The 26,119-nt window shown below is 35.5% G+C and overlaps 1 protein-coding gene across 1 annotated transcript in view; it reads left to right on the top strand.

Annotated features, from left to right (window-relative positions):
- poc1bl (POC1 centriolar protein homolog B (Chlamydomonas), like) overlaps positions 1-26,119 on the top strand; it is a 111,432-nt gene that overhangs the window by 7,557 nt on the left and 77,756 nt on the right. Inside the window, exon 2 of the mRNA XM_039736665.1 lies at positions 23,769-24,193. Coding sequence (XP_039592599.1) covers positions 23,817-24,193 — 377 coding nt within the window. The 5' untranslated portion in view covers positions 23,769-23,816. The remainder of the gene's footprint in view (positions 1-23,768; positions 24,194-26,119) is intronic.

Here is a 26,119-nt window from a genome sequence, read left to right as displayed (position 1 = left end):
TCTGGACACGTGAGGCAGCAGCATTACTCATTGCACCACTGTGTTACTTGTATTTTCAAAATATTTTAGTTGGGTTGGAGGGGTGATCAACTTTAGGGAGATATTCCCACTTAACACACATGTCACAGTCACTGGACATGTTTTGTACAGTCACTGTCCTACTGTAGTATTTCCTAAGACCCATGATAAACTGCGGGAGATGCTTATGGCAGCTACTTTTTATTCCAACCATTTTCACAATCAGTTATTTATTTTGCCCTGTTGTTTAGTTAGCTGGTCTTTTTTCTTCTCTCATTCTATTTTTAGGAAAGAGCAGTAGTATGCGATTTACATTCATGAGAAGTTAAGAAATATATAATCATAGTTTTAACTCTTTTTGTTGTTTACCTGTTAATCCACTAGTTTCCTGGAGTTTGTTGCTTAATTGTATATTTATAATGGCAATTAAAATTGAGCAGAGAAGACAACGGCCTCATACCCACTAGTGATCAGAAAATCATAATGATGTTGATGAAAATCTTAAAACTACGATGAAAAAACACTGTTATCTCCAACTAGCATGCATATATTTTTGCTACCTTTACATTACAGTACATTTTAGAAAAATCAGTTTAGAAATTTGTGAATTGACACCAATGAGTAGAAACTGGGAAATAACAGCCTACTTAATTAGTTTAGGAATCCAATTAAAAGCAGAATCAGATAAAATAAAAACCTGTGGCCACAAGGGTACCCCAGGATTGAACATGAATACCACTAAGATTCTGCCAAGGTTATTACCATTTACTAATTAACATTGCAAGGCAAAACTGTCAGGAACATTGTCATTATTATATGTTGGTGGCATATGTATTACTAAATGACAGGATCACTTTTATGTGTACAAGGCTTTGATCGACTATACTGGCATATAATTATAGTCTTCTATAGTTTGGCCTCTCATTTCCTTTCTTTTGCATATCAATTGTTGAAGAACTACTGATCAGTTATGTATTACTACTGTCTTTTTATTAAAATGCATCCGTCTGTCATGTGTGCTCAAAGTACAAGGATTTATTCAGTTTAATGTGAACGGTTTGGTTATGGTTTATAAAAGTTGCTCTGGAAAGACATTAATTTCATGAAGATTACAGAAAGTTGTGCATGATATTTATTTCCATGCATCAATTCTGTGTTTCTTGACAGTGAATATAGTATTAAAGCAGAAGTACAGTGTACAGTAGAGCATCTAGTTTGCATGCTAGAAAAACAGAAAAATAATCTTTGAACCTAAGTGAATAAGTTATAAGTGTATCCCAGGATAAGGATTACCTGTATACTTGCTCAATAATGACACTCATGAAAGCAAAAATGAAAATATGCTTATGTCGATGTGTTGCATAGCATGAGGAAGATGTTGGATAGTATTGTTGATATAATTTTAACAGCTTCCAGTATCTGATAAAGTGGTAGAAAACAGTCAACATTTGTTGTCCAGTATGTTAGCTCATTCACCCTGAAATACATTTAAAACAAATATTCCCATCATAAACACACATTCATATCTGACAAGAAGGCAAAAGTGTGAAAAGAATGGATTGCATTACATATTATGCATGTCCATCTGTGTGTGGGTAAAGTACAAATCTGCACTCTGTTTCAAAATTAACGTGTTTTGGCTTAATAGCTTAAAATTGAAGCATACAGTGTGGTGGACGGCCAGGGGCTTTGCCTGGCCGGGATGCTCCCATCCTCCCAAGACAATACATCCCCGGAACACGAGAGGGCAACCCCCCTGGCTTACATCGAGGCACCTGGACAGTTTCTGAGCCCTGGGTTGCAGCACTTCCACCACAGCCTGAAGTGCTGCCAGAAGAAGATCTGGGAGCACCTGGAGCACTTCTGGGTGCTGTATAAAAGGGACCACCCCACTCCATTCAAGGAGCCTGAGTTGGGAGGAGGAAGACGAAGCTTGCTGGGAGAGGAGTGGAGGCTTTAAACTGAGAAAGAGAAGAACAGAGGACTGTGATTTGTTGTACTGTGCTGTGCAGTGGGGAGCAAAGAGAAAGGACTCTACTATTGGAATAAACGTGTGTGCTGGAAAGAACTTGTGTCTCGCCTCTCTCTGTGTTGGGTAGGGTGTCTGGTACACCCCGTTGTGGTCCACAACAGTAAATTTGTAAAATTCCTGTTTTATACTTTTACTTATTAGTAACTGAGAAACTAAGTGAAAAGTGAAAGCTCAAATTTTGCAAAATAAAATTTTCTAATGGACTTAATGGTTTGATAAGTATACATAGTTCAGATTGATTTAAATGTTCAAAGTCTGATTGTCTGAAAGAAAAGAGAGAACAAAAGTAAAAACATTTGTTAAACTGAGGTTAGAGTTTTCTTTGTTTATGAGTGTACTAACTAGATATGACAATGTTTGCCTATTCAAATTTATAGACCTCTTCAGGTTCAGTCAGTTTGCAGAGGTGCTGTTGAAAGACTGTGCTTTTATGTTGCATTTATTTACTAATTTTACCATTTTCATGTCACATCTTCCTACTTAATTCTAGTTTATTTTTCTTTTCTTTTTAGAAATTTGACATCACTAATATTTGTGACTCAAGATTAGTACTAGTGTTTCTGAGTGTGTATGTGTGTGTCTGTGTGTGTTTTTTTTCAATGACAACTGAAAACAAATAAAATACATTATATAGCTTTCCCAAGGATTTTATGAAAAGAAGTGAGAGGTCAGCATTGCAGTATTAATATGGTTAGGAAGCACATATCAGCCATTCTCCCATATAAATGCCTATAACACTTTTCAGTGTTTTCACTGGATTGTTGTTAGTTTATCTGATAAGTCATCCATATTTCACGGGCGATCTTAACAATAGTCTTTATTGTCTGTCATTATAGTTGAACTCAAGTGAGATCAATTGACCTGTTGTGTAATATATCAAGCATCTAGTTATACCAGATCTAATTAAGGGGTGTGGTGACTTATCCAACCTATTTTTTAGCTGCCCATTTTTAGAGCAGTTGTTTTTCACTTTACAGTTGAATAGTGCAAGGAACAGTAAAGTAGTACCTTCCTGTTGTCATTGTATTAATGCTTGCTTGACTGTTTTGTTTTCTTTGTAAGGCATCATTACCCAGACACTACAACATCTTCTCCAAACACTTATTACTTGCATATCTAGGTCCAGTGATATTGTATTTTTTAAATTTAAATTGGTAGTAGCCTGTGGTGGGCTGGTGCCCTGCCTGGGGTTTGTTTCCTGTCTTGTGCCCTGTGTTGGCTGGAATTGGCTCCAGCAGAGCCCCGTGACCCTGTAGTTAGGATATAGCGGGTTTGAATGGATGGATGGATGGTAGTAGCCCATTTGCTTTATAAAATGCAATGTGTTGTTGTACTCCGTGAAATTTGTTATGTAGGAGAAAGTCTGTATATAAATCCTTTAGAAAACAGTCAAAAGAGAAGGACTGGTTTGTTAACATCATGATGGGTCACCTGCTAGTTCAGTACTTTCAAACAAGAGTTTCTCAGAAAAAATACAGTTCTTTTAGACAATAATCAAAGTTGCAATGTTAATATAATCAATACAGTATTAATTTAGCAGTTTCCAAAACTGTAATGTACCATTTATTTGGAGAATAACTTCGTTGCATGCTATAGAACTTGAATGCTGTCCCCATGCTCTGAGGATGCTGTAAATTCCAGTCAATAACTACTGTGAACCTTAGTTGATTAGCTTTAAACAGAAAAATATGGGGTGTCACAGGGAAAAAAAATCCCTCTTAGAGAAATTAGGTGGGGAAAATATCAGCAGTACTTTTAGCAGTATTTTTTACCAAAAGGCAAACACTACAGTAGTGGAGAAATGCAGACATTGACAGAGCGTGCCACATCATCAAGACTACAAACTAAGTTAAATAATAGATAGTTTGAACAGCACACCATTCTGTGAAAACTGAGTGACCTTCTTGTTTGAAGAAGGAAGAAAAAAGAAAGGTCTTCGTCAATTGCAAACCATACAAGTAAAGCTCAAACAGATGAATTACCAGTTCCATCATATGTCATATTTGAAAAAATGCAATGCAGTAATGTACTGTATACTGCTTGTTACTCCACATTATGCAGTTTAGTAGAGGAAATAAAGTATGTTTCAAGTTCAGTGTCACTTGTAAGTTAGCCATTTGGGCAATATACTCTTTAAAGTAGCCTTGCATTAATTCATGTATTGCAGTGTATTAGATATCTCACTTGGTATTGTTGCTACAAGGCAACAGAGTGATGATAATTTATTTATTAGAAATCTCAGCTGTTGCGCCTTAGACACTCCTGATTTCTCTCTCTCTCTCTCTCTCTCTCTCCCCCAAGTTCCATATACAGTATTTCCTGCTGTGACTGTATAACCTCTATTGACTAGGATGTGTTGCCATGTCTGGTTCTTCCTTTCTTTCTTACTTGCTAATGCTCCTTCCTACTAGCCTACCAAAGCACACAGTAGATATGTAAGGTCTACCTCCCTCTAGTGGTCATTTTGTTCCCAATCTGCAAGGTGCAGTATCTTTCCTGCTGCAAGGTGTCTCTCTCTTTTGCCTGGAAAATCTTCTCAGGACTTTCCCTGCCATGTTAAATCCTAGTGGTAATGTCTTGATAGCCAGTCATCTCCTTACACCATCTACTATAAACAATATCTTTGGGGAAAATTTTATGAATATTCACAAAACAGAAAATAGAACATGTGCTCCATTAAAGATTTGCCCTTCTTAGACCTGTTTGCCAAGAACACAGGAAAAACTGACACTAACCTCAAACAAGTTAACTACCTCTAACCAAGGTTATTATAGTTTTGCCTTTTTATATTAGTTTTTATTTATATATTTTTTCTGAACTTACTTGGAAATTCACTTTAGTTTTAGTTTTCCTTCATCGTGTATTTTTAGTTTTAATTTCGTTTTTATTTCACAAAGACATTTCTATTTTTATTAATTTCAGTTTTAGTAATTATGGTATTGTTAAAGAACTACCATGGAGTTTAGTTTTGTGTCAAAATCAGACAGAGCTATACACTCAGTGGGTTTGGATACGAGTTCAATGTTAGCGAAAATCTTACTCCACTACATGGTTTTCAATCTAGTTTTGTTTTTGTCTGATAAAAACAAGCATAATCAAAACTAGATATGGAATATTAACAATTTTTGTAATTTTTAAAATATTTTCTATATCATTTGTGCTGAACAAATGTGCGCTGATGGTTGGCACTTTTCATCTTTTCCTTTTCCAATTTGCAATGCGATTTAGGTGAATTTTAAGGTTTGATGGTTTTTTACTTTTTATCCTGCTCCCAGACGATGTGCTTACAGTTGATGCCTTCAATCTTGTATTACAAAATCTCCCATACCGGGCTTTATTTTCTTCCAGCCGTATTGATCTCTGAATCCATCTCGGGCATGTAAAATTTATAGACAGAATGTTGGCACCTGCAGGCCTGAAAAGATATCAAAAATCAGAAATTAGATCCTACTGTGTTGTGACAGGTGCGATCATGTAGACTCTTAGGCTTGAATCAGTGTGCAGACCCCATCTAGCTGTATTGAGGGAAACAAAGAAACACAAGCATGTCATGTCAAGGTTAGGGGTAGTGAGACTTGAATAGCCCATGCATAAGAACAGTAAACCATTAATGAGCAGAGTGAGAGTAGGTAATAGGTGTATGTATGGTCATAAAACAAGAGAGACAGCATCCAAGATTAAGAACAATATATACATTTTCTAAACCCGCTTATCCAGAGCAGAATCTGAGGAACATGAAGAATATATTTCAAATATCTGCTATGAGAGAGAGAGGAAAATTGAAAAAGGGGTACAAATATTTTAAAACTTAATTCTGCTAACAGATTATTTTCACTATATCAGGTATTTTGAGCTGTGAATGTAAACTAAAAAAAAAGATAAATTGATAAATATAGAATAAATACCAAAACACATTAGTGTGTTTAGTTTTTCACTAGTTGGCAGACTCTCTTCACCTACCTAGCTGTAGTTCAGTAGAGACATTGCCAGCTCAGTTATTTTACAAGGTTTGTATCGCTTTGTTGTTAAATTACCTTTTTAAAGCAAAAGTGATTGGTCATCAATATTATGCTGATCTTGTATGTTGACCATGTCAGTTTCTCGATCAGTGCTGTTTTATTTTCAAAAAGGATTTATCCTGGGAAAAGTGACAGGTGAATTATTGTCAACAAATCCCAGCCACCTGAGAAATAAATTAAAAAAAAAAAAAGTTACTCACTTGTGATTTTTCTGTCCATATGGTAAAGGTTTTGTTGAACAACATATTCCAACTTCCGTTTAAATTACATCTCGATATACAAGAAGCACAAAGAGATGCGGCAACACATTATAATGGACGTCAGACTCATATGTATCGTGGAATTTGGCTTAGTTGTGCTGCTATTTAATAGTTGCTGTGTACATACTGTATCTTTGGCTCAGTCAGAATTACAGCTAACATGTCGTCATTTATGAAATTCTGTAAAAGATTATCTGTATATAGTACTTCTGTCTTGTGCCCCGGAGATCCAGTGAACACTAACTTTGAAAAGCTACTGAGCACATTCATAGCAAAATCATCACCTTAGTATGCTTCACTAACACTTGAACCAGAATTTCTCTTGCTGTCAACATCCACTCCTTTAGAACTGTCACTGTTATAACACAGTAAATAACTTTCTATTTTACACTCTTTATATGGTCACAATTAAGTTTGCTGTGTTACTGTAAATGCAGTGTGAACACCTGCTCTCCTTCACCATTGGCTCCTGGTAGAAGACTTTCTCTTTTAGAGTTAAAAGTTACAAGGGTTAAAAACTAACGGCAAGAATATTTATTCAAAAATGAAAATTAAAAATATTTTTAGGAAATTATTATTTTATTTCAGTTAGTCTTTCCAGCAACTTTAATAGTTTTGTTTAGTTTTAGTTTTTCATATTGGACTTGTCAATATCTTCATCTCGACAGTGTACAGAAGCCATTAAGATGGGTAAAAGGATTTTGCATTAAATAACATGATGTATAGAGATTAAATCAATGGAGATTATTCTTAAGATTTGTTTAACTTTCTTGGCTTATATGATCCAGGTAGTAGTAAGTAAAAGGCAGCACTCCCATCTAAGTATAAGTGATATTGTAGCAACTGGAAGAAAAATAATTGAACATTTTACTAACCACCATCAGGGTAAACCAGTGGGGACTTATTAAATACATATTTAACTTGAAACTTTTGAGAAGCTTATAAGAGAAGAATGCTCTTCTTTAATGATCATTGCAAATGTCTGTACTACACAGTGAGTAATAGAAAAAGGTTTTGACATGGATCAGAGTGTGAGAACTTATATTAGAAGCTGTTCAGAAGAGAGTCAGTGATTTTAGCTCCTCTAACTAGACAAAGACATTTAAGAAATACTGCTAACAAGTACAGTAGTTAGTCTGCCTATAGATAATGGAAAGTTTCTAGGAAAGTTAGAAACTTAAAGTATATAATGTATCACTTGACTCAAGCTATGCCATGTTTTACGCAAGGCTAAGGGAAATCCTTTGTTCTCTAATAGCAGTATATACAGTATGATTATGCAAATGTATAAAACTGGTGTTATATGAAAAGATATTGAAAAAATACACAAACAATAATTTCCTTCACAGTAAATTAACAAATCCTACATTAAATACATGTCTAATAGAGAACATGTCCACATCTTTATAGTTAATTATTTAAGAAAAGAGTATAAGTTGCATTTTCAAGTGAATTGCAATGTTTATACATTTAAAAAACTCCAGCATGTTTATTTCTTTTAACATTAGGTTTTCTCAATATATACAGATCATGATAAACAAAGACAATTAACATATCCAAAATATAATGATAAAAAGGCATACATATTTGACCTTTCATTTGTTTTAAATACAAGTTACAAGGATTGACATTTTATCTACAGGTAGCATACAAATACACTATCCAAGAAAGTAATTTGTTTACTATTTGAGGTGGGCCAATAAAAGTCAAGCTAGTACACTTGCTGAAGTAGCACAGGCTTACCTGTCATGCGTCCATCATTACTGTATACAGTGAGGAACTTCACACTTACTTGATAAAATGAGAAATAAATTATCTTGCGAGAAAGCCAAAATGCTACTTTCTGTAAAGAAAACTTGGCATGCATCATAGCATTCTTACAAACTCATTACCCCATTTAGACCATGTTGTATTTATAATATCACAATTTGTTCGTTTTTTAATTTAACACTGTAGCCTCTTTTTTTTTTTTTCAGCGAGTATTGCAATAATTGAAATGGTAATGTGTTAAAAACATTTACAGTGTTACTAACTAGATTGATTTTTCATAAAATAAACAGTTCAGTTTATTTAGAGGCACATACTATACCAGAGGTTGTCACTAGTACCTGTTGATTTATGGAACAGAAATGAATTCATATAATCTATTTTTTATTTTACAACAGCTAGTATACAAAACAACAATTTAAACTCTTCTAAACAATATGATTTTTTAGGATTCACTTGGTGTTTGCTCAGAAAATACAACAAAGCAAACGTACTGTTTTGAAAGTTTTTTTTTTCCACAGTCATGGAATATTTTTAATTTTCCTAGAAAACTTATGTTGTTAAAAGTGAAGCATTATTTTATAAATTAAAACAGTGTTGCTCCCAGCATCTTGCAGTGTAAATCTATGAGACACCAGAAGAAACATGAAACTAAAGCTGTTAAACTTACTGAGCACATTCACTTTGATGTGGCAAAGGCTCCAATTTCAGAAAATATTTCTTGGGCATTTCAGGGGTATGTTTATGGTAACACAACAAAGTTGGAAGTAATTACCAGCACTGTAAGCTGCTGAGGCAGACGATGCCTTTTTCATTTAGAAATGATACTTAACAAAGCAAAGTTTTAGGGGAAATTAATGCATGGCATTACTGTGAAAAAATAACTTTTGACATCAAAAGCAACAAAGCTATCCTTTAATAGCCCAGGAGTAAAAATGTTTGAGAATCTGCTATTACAGCATTGCATGCAATATTGTTGGATATTAGGGCACTAGGTTTTATGGGGTTTGCTACAGTAGAAAGAGTTTTCTTTAAATATATTATGGCATAAAATAAATGTCCAATATGTATGGGAACAATGGATTTATCCAGGAATTATTTGGGCTATTTTAATTACTCATTCATTGCAGAGCATTGTTACCTATCACAGTACAGTTGCCACCAGCTTGTGGTACAGCATGTCATTTTACTCTACTGTGCATCTATAGATGTTCATGAGAACCTGGGGAAACAGACTGACTTTCTTCAGCCTTATCTAAAAGTGAAGATGCTATTGACGCTATTGTTTGTTTGGACAGACCTCTAATAATGAAGGAACACATTTCATTATATATTTATTGATGAAAGTTCATATCGGTAATATTGCGTAATAAATCTTGATGAGTATAATTCTTTTTGCAGTTTATGTATGTATTATTTTTAACCTGCTAACATGTATTTCTGTATCTGTTGTTAGTAGTATTATCACATGTACTTAGTACAGTGAAATTCCTACTTGAATTTTAACCAAACAAAAATGTATTACAATACAAAAATAATTTTTTGTAAAATAGATACAAATCAGCTTACCTGTTTATTGCAGCTTTTGCAATTCAGCGGTTAAGAAGTGGAATAAGATCCCTTCATAATGCATTTTACACAGCATTGAATATTTGATTAACAACAACAACATTTATTTATATAGCACATTTTCATACAAAAAGTAGCTCAAAGTGCTTAACAGTGATTAAAAAACTATTCAAAAATATCCAGGTTGATTTTGAAAGGAACTCTATTAGAATAGCCATCAAGCAAATTTACAAAGCAGGATGAAAACATGTTAATTATTTTCATACAAATTAAAATAAATGTATTGCATAGTTATGTCATTTTCTACAAGATGGGGATTATGGCATCCTCATGATACACTGTAAAAATGTTTTTGTGTGCTAGCAGCTATCATTGCTTTCAGAATTACAGATGGCACTTGTGTGTTTGCCTCCTTATTTTTTATGTATTATATAAAAGTAATGTGCTTGGTTTTCAACATTTAGTACTGCTTAAACCAGAAATTACATAACTAGGTTGTGAACTCTTTGGCTTCAAAGACAAAATGGTGGTAGTATATTTGTGAGGTTTTCATTTCACATGTAATTTTAAGATCTTGGCTTCAGCTAGAGGGAAAAAAGATTCTGTTTTAGTCCATCACTGGCTATCAGTTTTTGATATTTCAGGTCCTTCATACCTTATATTGGAAATGCTACTACAAATACTTGTCGCCACTCAGAATCTTGAGAAAAAAACATCAGCTGCTAACTTTGTGCCAGTAATGTCTTTAACTGGTGAAAAATCAGGTAGTCAGTCTGTTTTGGACCTTTATCACAATAATAGGCTGTTTTTTATCAGTTGCTTGCATATATTTGTTTCTAGCAGTTATAAAGCCAGAGATGTATTAACAGGTACTGGGCATATTGGGAATGAAAAGTTTTAAACTCCAGTGTAAGGAATTTTTCTTAAAGCCAAATATCTCTGAGCTTATTATACTATGCAAAACACTGAGCGTGCATGTTAAATGTTCCTGTATGTGATCCTTCTCATATGAAATCAGGATCACCTGACACTTGAGATTTATTTTTATGCAGTAGAGGAGGAACAAAAGATTGAGAGAAAGTAATTGCTTTTGGGCAATGTGTCTGTTTTTGCTCTTGATATCCTTTCATTTTGGCAATAAGCCAGTGAGGAAGAGAAAACAATCAATGGTAAGAGCAAAGGCACTAAATTTTTTTTTTTAATTTATTATTTCCTAAATATGATCTATTTGTTTTACACTTAACTGTTGTTGAATACATGGTCTTATAAATGGTAAAAAGGGTCTGGCATGATGTATTGTATCTTCATTTAAACCTTTACATTAAAAGCAGGTTTTTGGACACAATATTTGCTGAATGGAAAGAAACCCTTTTTTTTTTACCATGGCTGATATATATGTGCCACATGTAAAAAAAAAATACATTTTTGTCAGAGGGAATCAATCTAGTTATTCTTAAAAATGTTGCATCCTTTCATGGACATGGTTCCTTTTTCTAAGGCAATCTTAGTAAGTACTATATAAGAATATACAGTATGGAATATCTAAAAGGACACAAGGAGAATATCATGTGGTACAATTGAAGTGCATTATTTTATTGTATTGCCTTTCCAGAACACAGAGATAAAATGTGAAGAACAAGTTGATCTAAAAAGTAAGGTGATGGCATTTTGTGTCAGTAGTGAAAAATAAGGTTATTTATAGAAAATTTTGGTCTTCGGGTTAACTTCACAATAGTGAAAAGTATTATGGGACTGCTGACAGGAGCTGGAGCAGGAAAGAATGGAAAGTAATCAGACTTCTTCTGGAAAGTTTCCTATAAAAAAAAGTACATCAGTCCACTTCCTCTTACTAAACAGCAATTTCTAGTGGTTTTTTTTCCAGCTGTCCAAGTACAAAATGTGCATTCCCTTATTGTATGAATTTAACGTTTGATTTCTGAAACTGATTTAAGACATGTGCATTCTCTAGTACATTTAATTTGCACAGTGGCAGATTACATTTTCTTCAAGTTGTGTTTATTGCACACCAACTTAGAAAAACTTTGCACTTGCAATACATGGAGTGCCCATAGGCTATAAAATATGTCAAATGACAAAGTGTTTTTTTCCATAAAATCTAAATTTTAATGTATATAAGAAGGATTTATTATCTTAATTTGTATGTGTCTTGCTTGTTTTTTGTCAATTTTTGAAGTTAAAGGTTATGTACTAGAGGAGTCAAAATTGCCCTGAAGAGAATTTCTAAGGCAGAAATGTAATTAGGTTTGATTAATGTTAACTAACAATAAAGAGAATATATTTTATACCATAATATAATATCTTTATTAAAAACAATGCACTAAGGGTTAGAAGTCCTATTTTATTTATTTATTTATTTAGCATAGCTTAATGTTTAACTTGCGTTCCCTTCAAGATGTTTGTACTTGCCTCAAGAGACATGAGAATGTTTGTTTAATCTTCTATACACACAAGAAAGAGCAAATCTTGAGCGTGAAATATTTTTTGGCAGTCTTGTACTCAGAAAAAATATATGCACAAAAATAAATACAATTTTTCACCATTTTTGTTTAGTTCTGAGAGCATTAAACTTTAAATATTTTAAAGAGACAGGGATGACCTTGGCACAGTGGTTATGACTGTTGCTTTTTTTTCCTTCACTTTTCTCTCACATCCTGAAGATTTCTTAGGTTTATTGATGCTTCTAAATTGGTCTTGCATAAGGAAGTGTGCTATCCTGTACAGGGCTGGTTTCAGCCTTTTGTCCAGTGCCAATGGGATAGGCAAAAGCCTTCTGTAACCCTAAGGTTGGACAGAAAATGTATGGGTGGGGTACCTCTTTTACATTATATGTCCATGCTGGAATAAGTTTATGATTTTATGCTAGCAAACACACTTGCATCTTCACCTGCCTCCATTCTGCACAAGAACAGATTAATGCCTAGCGCATACTCAAAAATCTATGTTTTTCTGAAGATAGATTTACACTCATTATGGACAGTATTGCATATTAGGTGTCAAAAGGCTAGAATAATGAAAGAGAATAAAAAAAGCTTAAATTTGTCAATATACACTATAAAATGGCAAGTGTGACAGAATTACGGGTTTTCTCGCACCCTTGTACCCTCGAACCACACGTCAGACACCAGATAAAAGTCCAAATAATTATTTATTATAATAATTATGTGCACAAAGCACGCTCCTCTCCACAATTCTCCAATAATAATCACAAATAACCAATAAACCAATCCTCCACTCCCAGACGCTTAGCCACCCTGCCTCCCAACTCAGCTCGCCGTCTGGGAGCTCCCACAGTCCTTTTATACTCCCTGACCCGGAGGTGTTCCTGCCCAACAGTCCACAAGTCCTTATTCCTTCCGGGTCAGGGTAAATAGTCCTTTTCTTTTCAACCCGGAAGCCCGTCGTTCTTCCTATGACTTCCGGGTCATAGGGCACAAAGAACTCTTCGATCCTCCCTGAAGCTCCCTCTCGTGGCCCCCATGGCATCCAGCAGGGCAGTGCATAAAAACTCTATTGTCCGTGATGCCCTGCTGGTCTTCTGGGAACCTCCATGCTGCAAGGAGGGCTCCACCTGGTGGCTTGGGGGTATTGGCCGGGATAAACAGCCGGCCATCCTCCACACAAGATTTCAGAAAACCACATCAGGTTAAAATACTATGAAGATTGCTTGTACACACTGGTCTTATGTAAAAGAATCTGAGCTTCTGTGCTATCTATATATCTGCAGTTTGAGAAATCCTTGAGGTCAATCAATTAAAAGAGTATAAACATATTGCTTGGAAACTTTTTATGGGTTTATCTGTGTAAATCTGAATTTCAAGTAAGGCCCCTCTTGTAAAGCTACAGGAGTGTGACTGTCAGGAGACCAGGAGAAGTTTCACTTGCAAGTTTATTCCATTGTTTTTTCCATTTCTATTTACTTATTTGGCTGATGCCTTTTTCCAACAGGAAACAACAGACGTGTGTGAAGAAACACTGTTTGGGCTCTTTTATACCCACAGCTATACATCTTTATAATGCCTTGCTGTGATTGTTACTATTCTTTTTGTCTTTATACAGTTCAGAAGTTTTATTTTTCTTTTTAGATTTCTTTCCTTTTTAGTAATTCTTGTGTGTGTTTGTCATAATTTTGATGTGTTTCTTTATTTATTTATTGAGCTTCTGTAAAATGCCAAATTTCATTACATTACATCTATACTAATAAAAAGCAAAGCCTTCACTGACTGACTCACTGACTCACTGACTTATCACTAATTCTCCAATTTCCCGTGTAGGTAGAAGGCTGAAATTTGGCAGGCTCATTCCTTACAGCTTACTTACAAAAGTTAGTCAGGTTTCATTTTGAAATTCTACGCGTAATGGTCATAACTGGAACCTTCTTTCGTACATATATACGGCCGTAGCCTGCAGCTCGGTCGCCGTGTGAAGCGGAGTTGCATCTCACATCATCACGCCCCCCACGTAATTGAGTGCCTGCCCATATAAGGCCATCTGTCGGCAGCAATCCAATAGACATGCTGCCACTAAATATTCGTGGGTGAAGGACTGTGCTTATGCAAACGAAGATGAGATAGTCATGGATGGACTAGTGTTTGGCACAAACTCCGCGAAAGTGCGAGAGAAACTTTTACAATACAATACAATACAGTTTATTTTTGTATAGCCCAAAATCACACAGGAAGTGCCGCAATGGGCTTTAACAGGCCCTGCCTCTTGACAGCCCCCCAGCCTTGACTCTCTGAGAAGACAAGGAAAAACTCCCAAAGAAAACTTTATAGGGAAAAATGGAAGAATCCTTGGGAAAGACAGTTCAAAGAGAGACCCCTTTCCAGGTAGGTTGGGCGTGCAGTGGGTGTCGAAAGAAGGGGGTCAATACAATACACAGAACAGAACAAATCCTTAATACAGCATAATAATAAAAATTTTAGAAGTACGGAGCAGAATTTAACAGTAGATGATATCACATAATAAGATTTGGATATTTTTAGAGTTTTAAGTGCCGGGTCTTAGCTAATATTAAATAAAGCCGTGGACATTGCAAGATCGCATGAGATACCACAAGCACATCTGAGAACCTTTGATGCATGTACTCCGAGCGGCTCACGTGAACTAACTGTGAATGCAGTACGCAGAGAACAAGGAAGAGCTCCAAAGAGCGCTGAACAAAAAATGCATTACACAATGGAGAAGACAGCAAAAGAATAAGAAGCGAGTGACACATACAAGCATATTCATAAGTGCAGCTACTGTGGAAACAGAGTACGGTGTAAACCGTAAGTTTAAATTAAGTTTATAGACACGCTGCCGCTGGCATTTGTCATGCCTACGACGAATACAATATTCGTGGGATACAAGTTTAATGAGAAGACGTGGGATATAAACGAGACTTTGGATCACTTTGTAACAGAGTTAAAATTGCTGTAACGGAGTTAAACTTGCTGGTGAAGGACTGTGCTTATGCAAACTAATAGGAAAGCAAGGTGTAAAGCTTAACTTTAAATTAAGTTCATAGACACGCGATACAAGTTTACTGAGAGGATGCAGGGTATAAACGAGACTTTTGATTTCTTTGTAACTGAGTTAAAATTGCTGGTGAAGGACTGTGCTTATGCAAACAAAGATGAGAATGGTCAGAGATAGAATACTGTTTGGCACAAACTCAGCAATTGTGCGAGAGAAATTTTAAGTGCCTGGTCTGAGCTAACATTAAATAATTGCTGGTGAAGGACTGTGCTTATACAAACAAATAGAAAGCAAATGTTACGTTATTTTTAAAATGTTTCCGTTTCTTTTTCATAACTTCTTTAACACACTTCTTCTCCGCTGCGAAGTGCGGGCATTTTGCTAGTTTACTTATATGGCTGATGCCTTTATCCAAGGCGACTTACCACATTTATGGTACAATTGATTACATTTATTTTTGGTTTTGCAATTGGAGCACAGGCAGGTCAGTTGACTTGCTTATGGTTACTCAGTGTCAGCAGTGGGATTTGAATCCACAATCTCAGGGTTTAAAGTCCAAAGCCTTAACCACTACACCACACTGCCTGCCTTCACAGTTCAAAGTCTGTGATGACATAAGTTGTGTTGTGTGTTACATTTTTAAGTTAGTCACAGAAAATCTGGTAATACTAAACATTTAAATCTTGACTAGTCCAGTGCTCTGTCCGTGCATAATGTGTTTTCTTTTTAGGTGTGATTCTTTTCTTATATTGAACTGATGCTCCTTTTTGCCACCTTTTTAAGCGACTGGTAATTTAAGAAAATGAATTCTGGTGTAAAAGGTACATGCTAGTAATCCCGCAGAATGAATTTGTCTGATAAGTATTGAAAGATATAACCAAATTGTATAACTTTAGCTCAGCCGTATTGCTTACCACTTTTGAAGCATATATTGTATCTGTGTGGAATGTATAAGAGTTTATTTCTAATCCTAAAGACAACCATTTTAGATAGATTGGCATTTCTAAATATTTGGGAATGTGTGTGAGTGTGGCCTGTGATAAATGGGTGCTTCTCAAGGGCTGATTTCTGATGTTGCTGAGATGGGCTGTATCCTCCCATGAGCATTGTATTAAGAATGTTGTTAAGTTTAGAAAGCCTACTTGATTTTTGTAAAGTCTCTTTAAAGACATTCATTTATTTGTTAGACATATTGTAGTTTATAGAACAGCAATATATATATTCTGTAAATGCTGAGGGCTTTGATCTTGCTATCGGCTTAAATTCTGCCAGAAAATGAGGACTGGGTGGTACAGTCTTAACCCAGTGGGAACCACAGTATGTTTAGAAGTAAGTGAAAGTTGGTAATTTCAGATATGGCGCAATACATTTTAGTTAATAGGAGTAACAAATCTGTTAACATGCAGTTGTGTGTTCAGAGTGAAATTTCCTTTCAAGTTACAACAAGCCAATCAAAAACATTCTGAAATGGGTTTTGAGCGTTTGTTTTGGCGGAGAACCAATTTTTCCAGTTTCGGTATAAAAGCAGCTCCAAAGATTAGGTACTAGGTTGAAAAATGCTCCATCAACAGAAATATTGAGTCTTCTCTGGCAAGCCCCTAGAGTATTTTTTTTTTTACGTCTCTAGAATTTTATATATGAATATCAAAGGAAGCTATACTACCCATAGCAGAATTTTTCAGAACAATTCAAGTTTCATACAGAGTCAGCAAAACTGGGCAAGAAACATTTTGCAACTTGTTTTGTGCTGTCCTGGTAAATCTGAACTTTTTTTGAAGGTGTGTATAATACAATAGATACATATTAAAGTTAAAGGATTAAAGGTTTTGAATTCTAAAAGTTTGTGTACTCTAGCAATTGCGCTAATAGGTTATTAAATGTAACTTATGATGGTCACTGGTATCACAGCGATGGACACAATATTTGCTTGACGTGAAATCACTTGGGTTCCCATCTTTGTTTCATGTCCTTACACCCAAATGGGACCTCTGACTCAATAATACTCCGGCACTATCAGTAATCAATTAGCTCACATAAGATTTCGTATACAGTAGCTAAGTGTTGAGCTTTCAAAGTGTAACAGCAGATTGGCAGTTCTAGAGTTTATGTGCTCTTCATTGGTTTTAATTGTCCTTGTACTGTAGCTTCCTGACAGCATGATTCAGGCAGGTGGTGTATCCCTTATTTATAGATAAACATAATGCAATCATTTTTCAAACATGCTTTATTTGAAATAACCTAAACACAAAAAAGCATCTAATAATTATTTAGTTTTAACTGTGTATTTCACGAAGCAAAACTAATTTGGTTCAGTCTTAATTTTGTTACAGTATATCTTTTCACATCTTATGTTATGCTCTGTGTATTGTTATAATCAGATGTGTGACCATTGCTTATTAAATGGATGACCATCACTTATATAATTACAGCAAAAACTGAAATTAATCAAATTTGTTCTGAGCTATGCTAAACAAAGGGAATAAGAAAAAGGGGCAATGAAGAGGATCATTAAAAGACAGAAATATCTTAATAAACTATCATGAATAAAAGTGTAAATTGAAAAAAAATATAGTTGTGCCCATATTGATTTGAAAATGGTCAAAGTTTGGCAAACATTAAAATATATCTAAGATATTCCAGTATAATAATGTTGAAATTGGCCATAAAATAGACCCTATCATCCTGTATCATTGGATTCCTGATGCTGAAAACTACAGTGAGCAATGAAATGTGAAATTCCCAGGCTATTCAACTTTGTCTTTATCTGGTCAGCACCAATTCACAGCTGGCATGCTAATTGCTGACTATTTAAATTGTAATGACTCAAATATTGCAAAGTTGTGATATCTCCTCTCTTGTCTTTATGCATTTTTTTATTGTAGCTGGCATTTGGGTTAATTTAACAATAATGACATCAATCAATCCATTATCAAACACACTTAGTCCACTGCGTGATCACTGGGGTGTGGGTCTGGGAACATTGAAGCCCCATCCTGCCAGCATTAGATAGAAGACAGAAAAAAAAACTCTGGATAGCACCCCAGTCCGTTGTATGGCATACTTATACATATACACACATGTACACACAAACGCACATACACACACCCCCCATTAATTCATTCATTCAAACAAAAAGTGGTTTGAATGGGCCATGTAGGTTTGGATTTTTTTCTCCCTAAATAATAAAAACCATCATTTAAAAACTGCATTTTGTGTTTACTTGTGTTATATTTGACTAATGGTTAAATGTGTTTGATGATCAGAAACATTTTGTGTGACAAACATGCAAAAGAATAAGAAATCAGGAAGGGGGCAAATAGTTTTTCACACCACTGTAAGTGGAAATTAAGGGGATGTTCATTTAGGATTGAAGCCAGGAAACACTTCTTTATACAAAGAGTTCTGGGTATCTTAAATAAACGACAATGACCTTTATGAGGCACCTAGATGAGATATTGTGACAGCTTAGCTGTTAGCTAAACAATCTGGCTTGATGGACTGAATGGTTTCCTCATATTTGTCAAATTTCTTATGTTCTTATTCTACTTTTTTCTTTGAGAAGTATACAAGCTAATCTGGTAAAAGCCAAGACAATTAAATCTGTATATAGGAAAGTATATGACAGTCCTGAGAAACATGTTTGCCAACTTGTCTGAAAAAAACACCACATAGAACAGTCAGGTTCTTCCAGAGATATTTGGTTTATGGAATTTGACTTTGAGTTAGTGACTAAAATTTGAAACAATGATGTATTGTGTCCAACTCCTTTTTTATATTATTGTATGATTATGTTTCCGGTGCAGAACACTTCTAACGTCCAGTGTAATGTTAATGAAGGTCATGTTTTATCACCTTATACTTGTTAACTTCTCTGTCGAATTCTGGTTTATCAAAATGAAGTTTACTTGTACATATGAAGCCAGGGAGGTTAATAATTAGGGAGCTTAAACGCTTCAGAATGAAGTGTTCCCAAGGTAGTACCTTTCTGCATGTAATGTACATGTTATTTCTCTGTCAGAATGAGTTTTCTTCCAGTACACTGGCTTCCACCTTAACATTCATGATGCTACAATTTCAAGTGATTGCAACTCACGTCTGGTTGGTTATACTGTCACACACTCGAGGCATGCACAAAACATGAATTTGATTTCTGAGCTGATTTCATGATTGGATAAAAATGACAATAATAAAACAAAAAATAGACTTGAAGGATCAATGGGATTTTCATTCTTGATTAAGTGAACCCATGCAGGATTTGTAAGTAGTAGGCACAATTCCTGCAATTCAAGCTGAGTACATTTGTGTGAAGAAAGACAAGTAGCTATCAACTTAAACACTACAAAAAAATCACAAAAAACTCTGCTGATGGTGGTCATGAACTTTGTATGGACTTTTACCAGTCTAGGATTATATGTGTAAATGCTGGAAACTAGGGAACTTATCAGGTCATCCTAGCATACAGAATATTACATGGCATACCCAGAAATTTCACGGGTTCTGTAGATGAAATAAATTTGTCTTATGTAATCATTTTTACTGTTATGAAATTCAAAACAGAAATTAACATGCATCAATGTACAGAAATAATTATGACTGAGAAAAGCAACAGTTTTCAACACCACGCTTAAACTGACAAAATAAATACTAACAATCTTAAAGCATGTCCACAAAAATGCTTATACAAGTAAATACTACTGTATTTGACAATACTAAGTTTATCTTAAAGGAGTACACATGCCATGAGAGCATGCAGAAACTTGACAAAGATGTATGCAGTTATTTAAATAACTGAAGAATTTGTTTAGAAATGTTGTATATCATATGTTTACAACCAGTTAATATCTTTAAATTAAATAGCCCAAAAATGAAAATATATTTTCCAGATGTTGCCATTATTTCATTAGAGTTTTGTTAAACTTGGTCCTAACTTTTTTGACATAATTTCTAATATGTAAAGTAAATACAAAAGGCAGAGGTTTCAGTAATCTGACAGGATTTTTTGGAATTAAGTGTTAAATTCAGCTTGTAGAAGTATGTCTTATCATGTGTAAATAAAGTTATAAATATACACTACAGCCTTTTATGCAGATACTGTTTGTTTTCAAATTATTATTTGTTGTTATAATTTTTTACACTATTACTATAGCTGTATTACAAGTCTGACATTGGTGTTAATGGAGTCAGTCGTAGGAAAGAACATGATTGCAAAATACTTTAAGTGAGCATTATACAAGGGGTGATTAAAAAGTTTTGAGCCTAACCTGTTAGGACAAAAGAGCAGTTAAACGAAACAAGTTTTGTTTTGTAACACAAGTCCCATGTATACTACTATACTAATACTCACAAAGGTGTTCTATTTGAACACTGAATAGCTCTTGCAAGCATTGTTGTGTAGCTGACTTGATGTATTTATTATTGACTTATAGACTAGTCTTTCCATTGTGACCAGGGACATTGTTTTAAGCAGAATGGTGATTGCTGACAGTTTTTATCAGAAAAATATTGATCAGTGTAATCAATAAGGAGTACGCATATTTTGTCAACCTTTTCTTTCTTACATGTAAAAAATCAACATACTTTAGTTGTCTTGATTGTTGTTTGGAAGATGAGTCACAGTGATGTGTCAGAAATTCATCTCCTTGTATGGTTAGCAATCATTTTCTTTTAAGAAATATTCCACCCAAAATTATATTACTTACCCGGTATGTTTTGTAGTGATTGCCAAAAACCACTTTTAAATGCCACTTACAATTCTAGTAGCCAATAGTTATTAGCTCGAGATTTTCCTTGGAGCATTGGATGTGGTGTTGTTTCCTCTTAAAAGACAACATTTTGGGTAACCAGTGCATACAGACCTTGCTTTTGTTTAATAGGTTATGGAGACTTGATCTATATCAGGGGTCGCCAACTCCGGTCCTGGAGGACCACCGCGGCTGCAAGTTTTCATTCTAACCGTTTTCTTAATGAGTCACCTGTTTTTGCTGCTAATTAACTTCTTTTGAATTCATTTTAATTGACTTGTTCTTGAAGACTCAGACCCCTTAATTGTTTGCTTTTCCTTAATTAGCAGCCAAACAATAATGAGATACAAAATGAACCAAAACATGACCAGCAAACTGTGTCCATCATACAATATCTGAAAATAAAAACGGTGGAGGTCTCAGGAATGTTGATCTGCTCAGGTATGCAAAACATTTTAACAGAGGTCTTAGAGAAAATCAACAATTTCAGAAATGTCCGCTAATGAGTACAGCAACAAGCCACGAAATTAAAGAACAGGTTTAATTAATGACAAGAACTGGCACTTCATTAAGCAGCTGGTTGGAGTGAAATTGGTTGGAGTTTAAGACACTGACTTAGTTGGTCTTCTGTTGGCTCCCTCACTTCACGTTTCTGTTTGGGTGCCATTTAAGGAAAGAAATGAAGCAATTCAGAGGAGCGATGAAGAAATTCAGGGGAACAAATCTTAAAAAAAGCAATTCAATTAAAATGAATTCACAAGAAGTGAACTAGCAGCACAAACAGGGCACTCATTTAAAAAAAAGGGTTAGAATGAAAACCTGCAGCCACGGTGGTCCTCCAGGACCGGACTTGGCAACCCCTGATTTATATGACCCATGAGTAATTCCTGTTGTGTCTGCCCTATCATGCACTGTCATTCTTGAGTTCACTGTTACAATTTGTTCCATGGTGGCAACATTTTCTTCTGTTCAGTCATCTTCAAGAGAAGCAAACAGCTTTCTGTACTCATCTCTGAACTGTGGCATGTGAAGGGGGCAAGTCCTACTGTATACATTTTCTAGGCGGACTGCTCTCTATCTAGCCTTATGTATTCAGTAATGGTATGGTACTTTATTTGTTTTTGGCATGTACAATGTTTTGGTTTTTAAATAAGAGATATACAGTGGAACCTCGAGATACGAACAGCTCTGTATACAAGAAATTCAAGATACGAGGAAAGTATGAGCGAAAAATTCAGATCTAAATACAAGCATTGGCTCGCATAACGAGCCACGAGCCAAGCTGTGAATATGCGTGACGTGTTTCCCGATCCGCCTCGACTCGGGGATTCACCCAAGCTGACGCTGCCAGCCCGTCAGCTCACTCAGTGTTCCTTGTTCTCCCGTAGCGTGAGGATCTACGCGTTTGTGCGCTTGTGATTTCATTGTTTCGCTGTAGCAGTTTGCCATATAAGCGTATCCAAAAATATCGCGGACATACAGACGGAGAATAGGAGATGATTGCCCTCAAGAGGAGTACTAGGGTGTTGTACCGTGTTAGCCATTATGAATGTGGAGAAAAGCCAAGCAAAATGACACCTTTTATTGGCTAACTAAAAAGATTACCATATGCAAGCTTTGATTCGAAAGCTTGCATATCATAATCTTTTTAGTTAGCCAATAAAAGGTGTCATTTTGCTTGGCTTTTCTCTACGAGAGAGAGAGAGAGAAGAACCATCAGCTCAGTTATGATCACATGACGCTCAGCAGAAAAAGTGTATCCATACCACTCGTATTAGAAGACATCGCACGTTTTATCAAGTCAAAATTAATTAAAAAAATTAGCTCGTCTTGCAAAACACTCGTAAACCAAGTTACTCGCAAACCGAGGTTCCACTTGTATATATTATTTATCAGTGTTATTTGTTAGGAAAATTGATTTTTAAGTTGATATTTTTGGGGGTGCAGAACGGATTAACTGGATTTCCATTATTTTCAATGGGGAAGTTTGTTCTAGATACGAGAAATTCGCTATACAAGCTCAGTGCTGGAACGAATTAAACTCGTATCTCGAGCTTCCACTGTATATCATAAACCACATTTTTTTAGACACTTGTAATTCACATATTTTATATTTAAAACTTAAAATAAGCACAGTAAAATACCCTTTCAGGTGCGGGCTCTAAAATGTTTAATCAGGCCATCCATTCTTCCATCATTTTAGGCTTTCTTAAAGCTACATGGACCCTTGTCAGTGTGGCTTGCATCCCTCTGTCATATTATTCTAATAGCACACTGTTAAAGAATGCAGCTCAAACATTAAAGCCTCTAATATTTGCTTGTTGATGGATAAATTATGATTGGTACATGTTTCTCATTGTTACATAGTATTAGTATTTGTTTATTTTCTTTTTATACCTCTTAGCTGTTGTATGTTAAACTGATCAGTCTCAGCCACTGACAGTGATATGAAATGTTTGTTTAGTTATAACTCACCAGAGCAATTTCCTTGGTTAAATTTCTTTACAAACTAACTAAGAGACACTTCTGTAGGGTACTTTGTAATATGCTGTGCTCATGACCACCTTAGAATCTTGTAATTTCTCTTGTAAAATTGGATCACTGTTGCTGTCAAGAGGTGGTATATACTCAGTGGATTGTTTTATTCTACTACCATATAAAAACAATATATTTTAAAATTGCATCTCACAATATATGTATATAATCCAGCTGTTAAATTAGCTACACTGGCATGAGATTTTAGAGCTTAGGTTTTATGCTCTGTTTCCTAGCATTTTTTAGCACAAAAGTAGATAAAGAGATTTAAAAGTGTAGTTTTTAGAACAGTCGGAAGTAAAATTTCACTGACTTATTTTGTCTCTTGTTCCTTATGTTTTTTTAGGTTTTACTTTTACTTCAGACAGTGCAAAGGCATTCAGCTACCACAAACATGAAAATACGTTGGTCAAGAAAGCTGGGGATTATTGCAAAGGGCTGTTTGCTGGCATCAGCACTGTGGCTGGCATATCTAATATTAGAGTTTTCTACATCTACTTTCCACGGTTCAGGTGAAAATGTTAAAGCCCGGAACATACATGAGAGACATTTCTATCACCATGAAAGCAGAGAACAGCTAGCCCGCCCAGTATATCTCAAACCTCCACCAGACCCAAATGCTCCAGGTGAGTGGGGAAAGGCTGCCAGACTTGATTTGGATTCAGAGAAGAAGAAACTGGAAGAAGAGAGTATTGAGAAGTATGCAATTAATATCTTCCTCAGCGACAAGATCTCCCTGCACAGACATATCTTGGATAATAGGATGTATGAGTGAGTACACGTTAGGTTTTTTTTTTATTTTTGATTCAACATTAATGAATGAACAGACTTTAATGAGAGTTCTTCTCATTTTTTTACATTATCAATGCAATACTTAATCAAACCTGTGATGATAATTGTCAGTAAACTGTAATTATAAAATAAGTATTAACAGTATTTGTATCATTTAACAAATGTAATAGGGCCTTGTATGTGTACAGTTTGAAATTTATGCATGTATGAGCCAAAGTAAAAGTCAAGGTAAACATTATTTTCCCACAGTTGAGAGCAGCGCAATTCAAATTAAAAATAAGTAAATATTGGTCTTGTCTGTTGCAAGAGATGGACGTCTGAAGCGGAGCTCCATTAGCAGCGGTGTTATTTTTTTATATTATTTTCTTATTATCCTGAGATATCCTGTATTTATGCAACCTGAGGGTTCTACTACAGTATATGCAAGCATATATAAACATGGTCGGCAAGAAAAGGGGCTCAGAAAGAAATGGAAAAGAAAACTAAAGCTACATCCAAGCCCAGACCAACAAGTCCAAGTTCAAGCACAAGGTACGGCCTTTCAGAGACTGAACTTGATCAGATGGGCGAAAGCCCAGACTCCTCAGGACCACAGTCCGCTGTATCGTCTCCAGTTGAGAGTGAAATGAGGAGAGAATGTGCGAGTGACGCAGGTCACGATAGCTCGCTGATTGGAGAAGATCATTTGAAACTGGAAAAGGCCTTGCAGTCCGCGCTTTCACCTACTCCACGCGAGTTGGGAACATCGGCTGTAATAGAGCTCACCGTCTCACCTACAGTGCATGAAAGCAGAAGTGATCTGTCCGAACTGAAGGTGATGATCGCTGAGCTCAAGCAAGAGATAAAGAAAAGCGAGAAGGCAAGTGAGAAGCTGCGACCGGAGCTACAGCAGGATAATAAAGACTCGGAGAAACGCTTATATATTCGCTTTGAGTTGGCCTTTAAAGGTATGCTGGATAAAACTGAGGAGCACATTCAGGAAACCGTGTCTAAACTGAGCACACTTTCCAATCAGCTGGAGGATGTTAAGCAGACATTCATGATTTGGATTGAAACAGCTGAAAATCTAGCATCCACTGCTGATGGAAAAGTAACAGCTGGCAATAACGAAAGCAAAAAACTCAGAGACAAATTTGCTGCTCTGGAAGATGGAAGCAGAAGGAATAATATTAGAATCGAAGGTCTACCTGAGAATCGTGAAAGTCCAAACCCAGTGAAATTCACAGCTGAACTGTTCTCTAAAATAATTGGAGAGGACTTTAATTTAGATACAGAAATAGCAGCGGCTTATCGCATACGCGGATCAAATACCTTTAGACCTAGGTCTTTTATTATCTGCTTCGAGAGATTATTATTTAAGCTAGATGTGATGGCACTCCTCATATAAAAGCAAGAGATTATATTTGAAAATAACCACATTTGTATTTTCCCTGATTTCTCTCCCACAACAGCTGCTAAACGTGCAGCCTTCTACAACACAAACAGCGGTTACGGCAAGCCGATATCAAATACAGCCTCTTGTATCCTGCCATACTGAAAGTAGATGTTCATGGCCAATACTACGTCTTCTCCAGCAAAGAAGAAGCAGAAAAGGAATTAAGAAAGCTGATCCCGACACTATTCTGAAACACAATAGAGTTATCGCATCCTGCCATAGCATAGCATCACCTGCTGTCTGATCCACTTGTAATGATATGGGTATTATAAGTATACATCCTTTTCATTACTCGGATGCTTTCTGTTTATGTTTTAATTACAGTTATAGACGTGTGTGTGTGTAAAAAAATTAACTTTATTTTTTTATTTATTTTTTTACTACCCTAAAGGAAACTGTTTAACATCATACCCTTGGTTTATTGTTCTTGTTATTATTGCATTAAGACTTACTATGCTTATCCTGGACCA

Source organism: Polypterus senegalus, chromosome 15 (assembly GCF_016835505.1).
Source record: "Polypterus senegalus isolate Bchr_013 chromosome 15, ASM1683550v1, whole genome shotgun sequence".
NCBI classification, from domain to species: domain Eukaryota; kingdom Metazoa; phylum Chordata; class Cladistia; order Polypteriformes; family Polypteridae; genus Polypterus; species Polypterus senegalus.
This window is presented reverse-complemented; position numbering and strand designations above follow the sequence as displayed.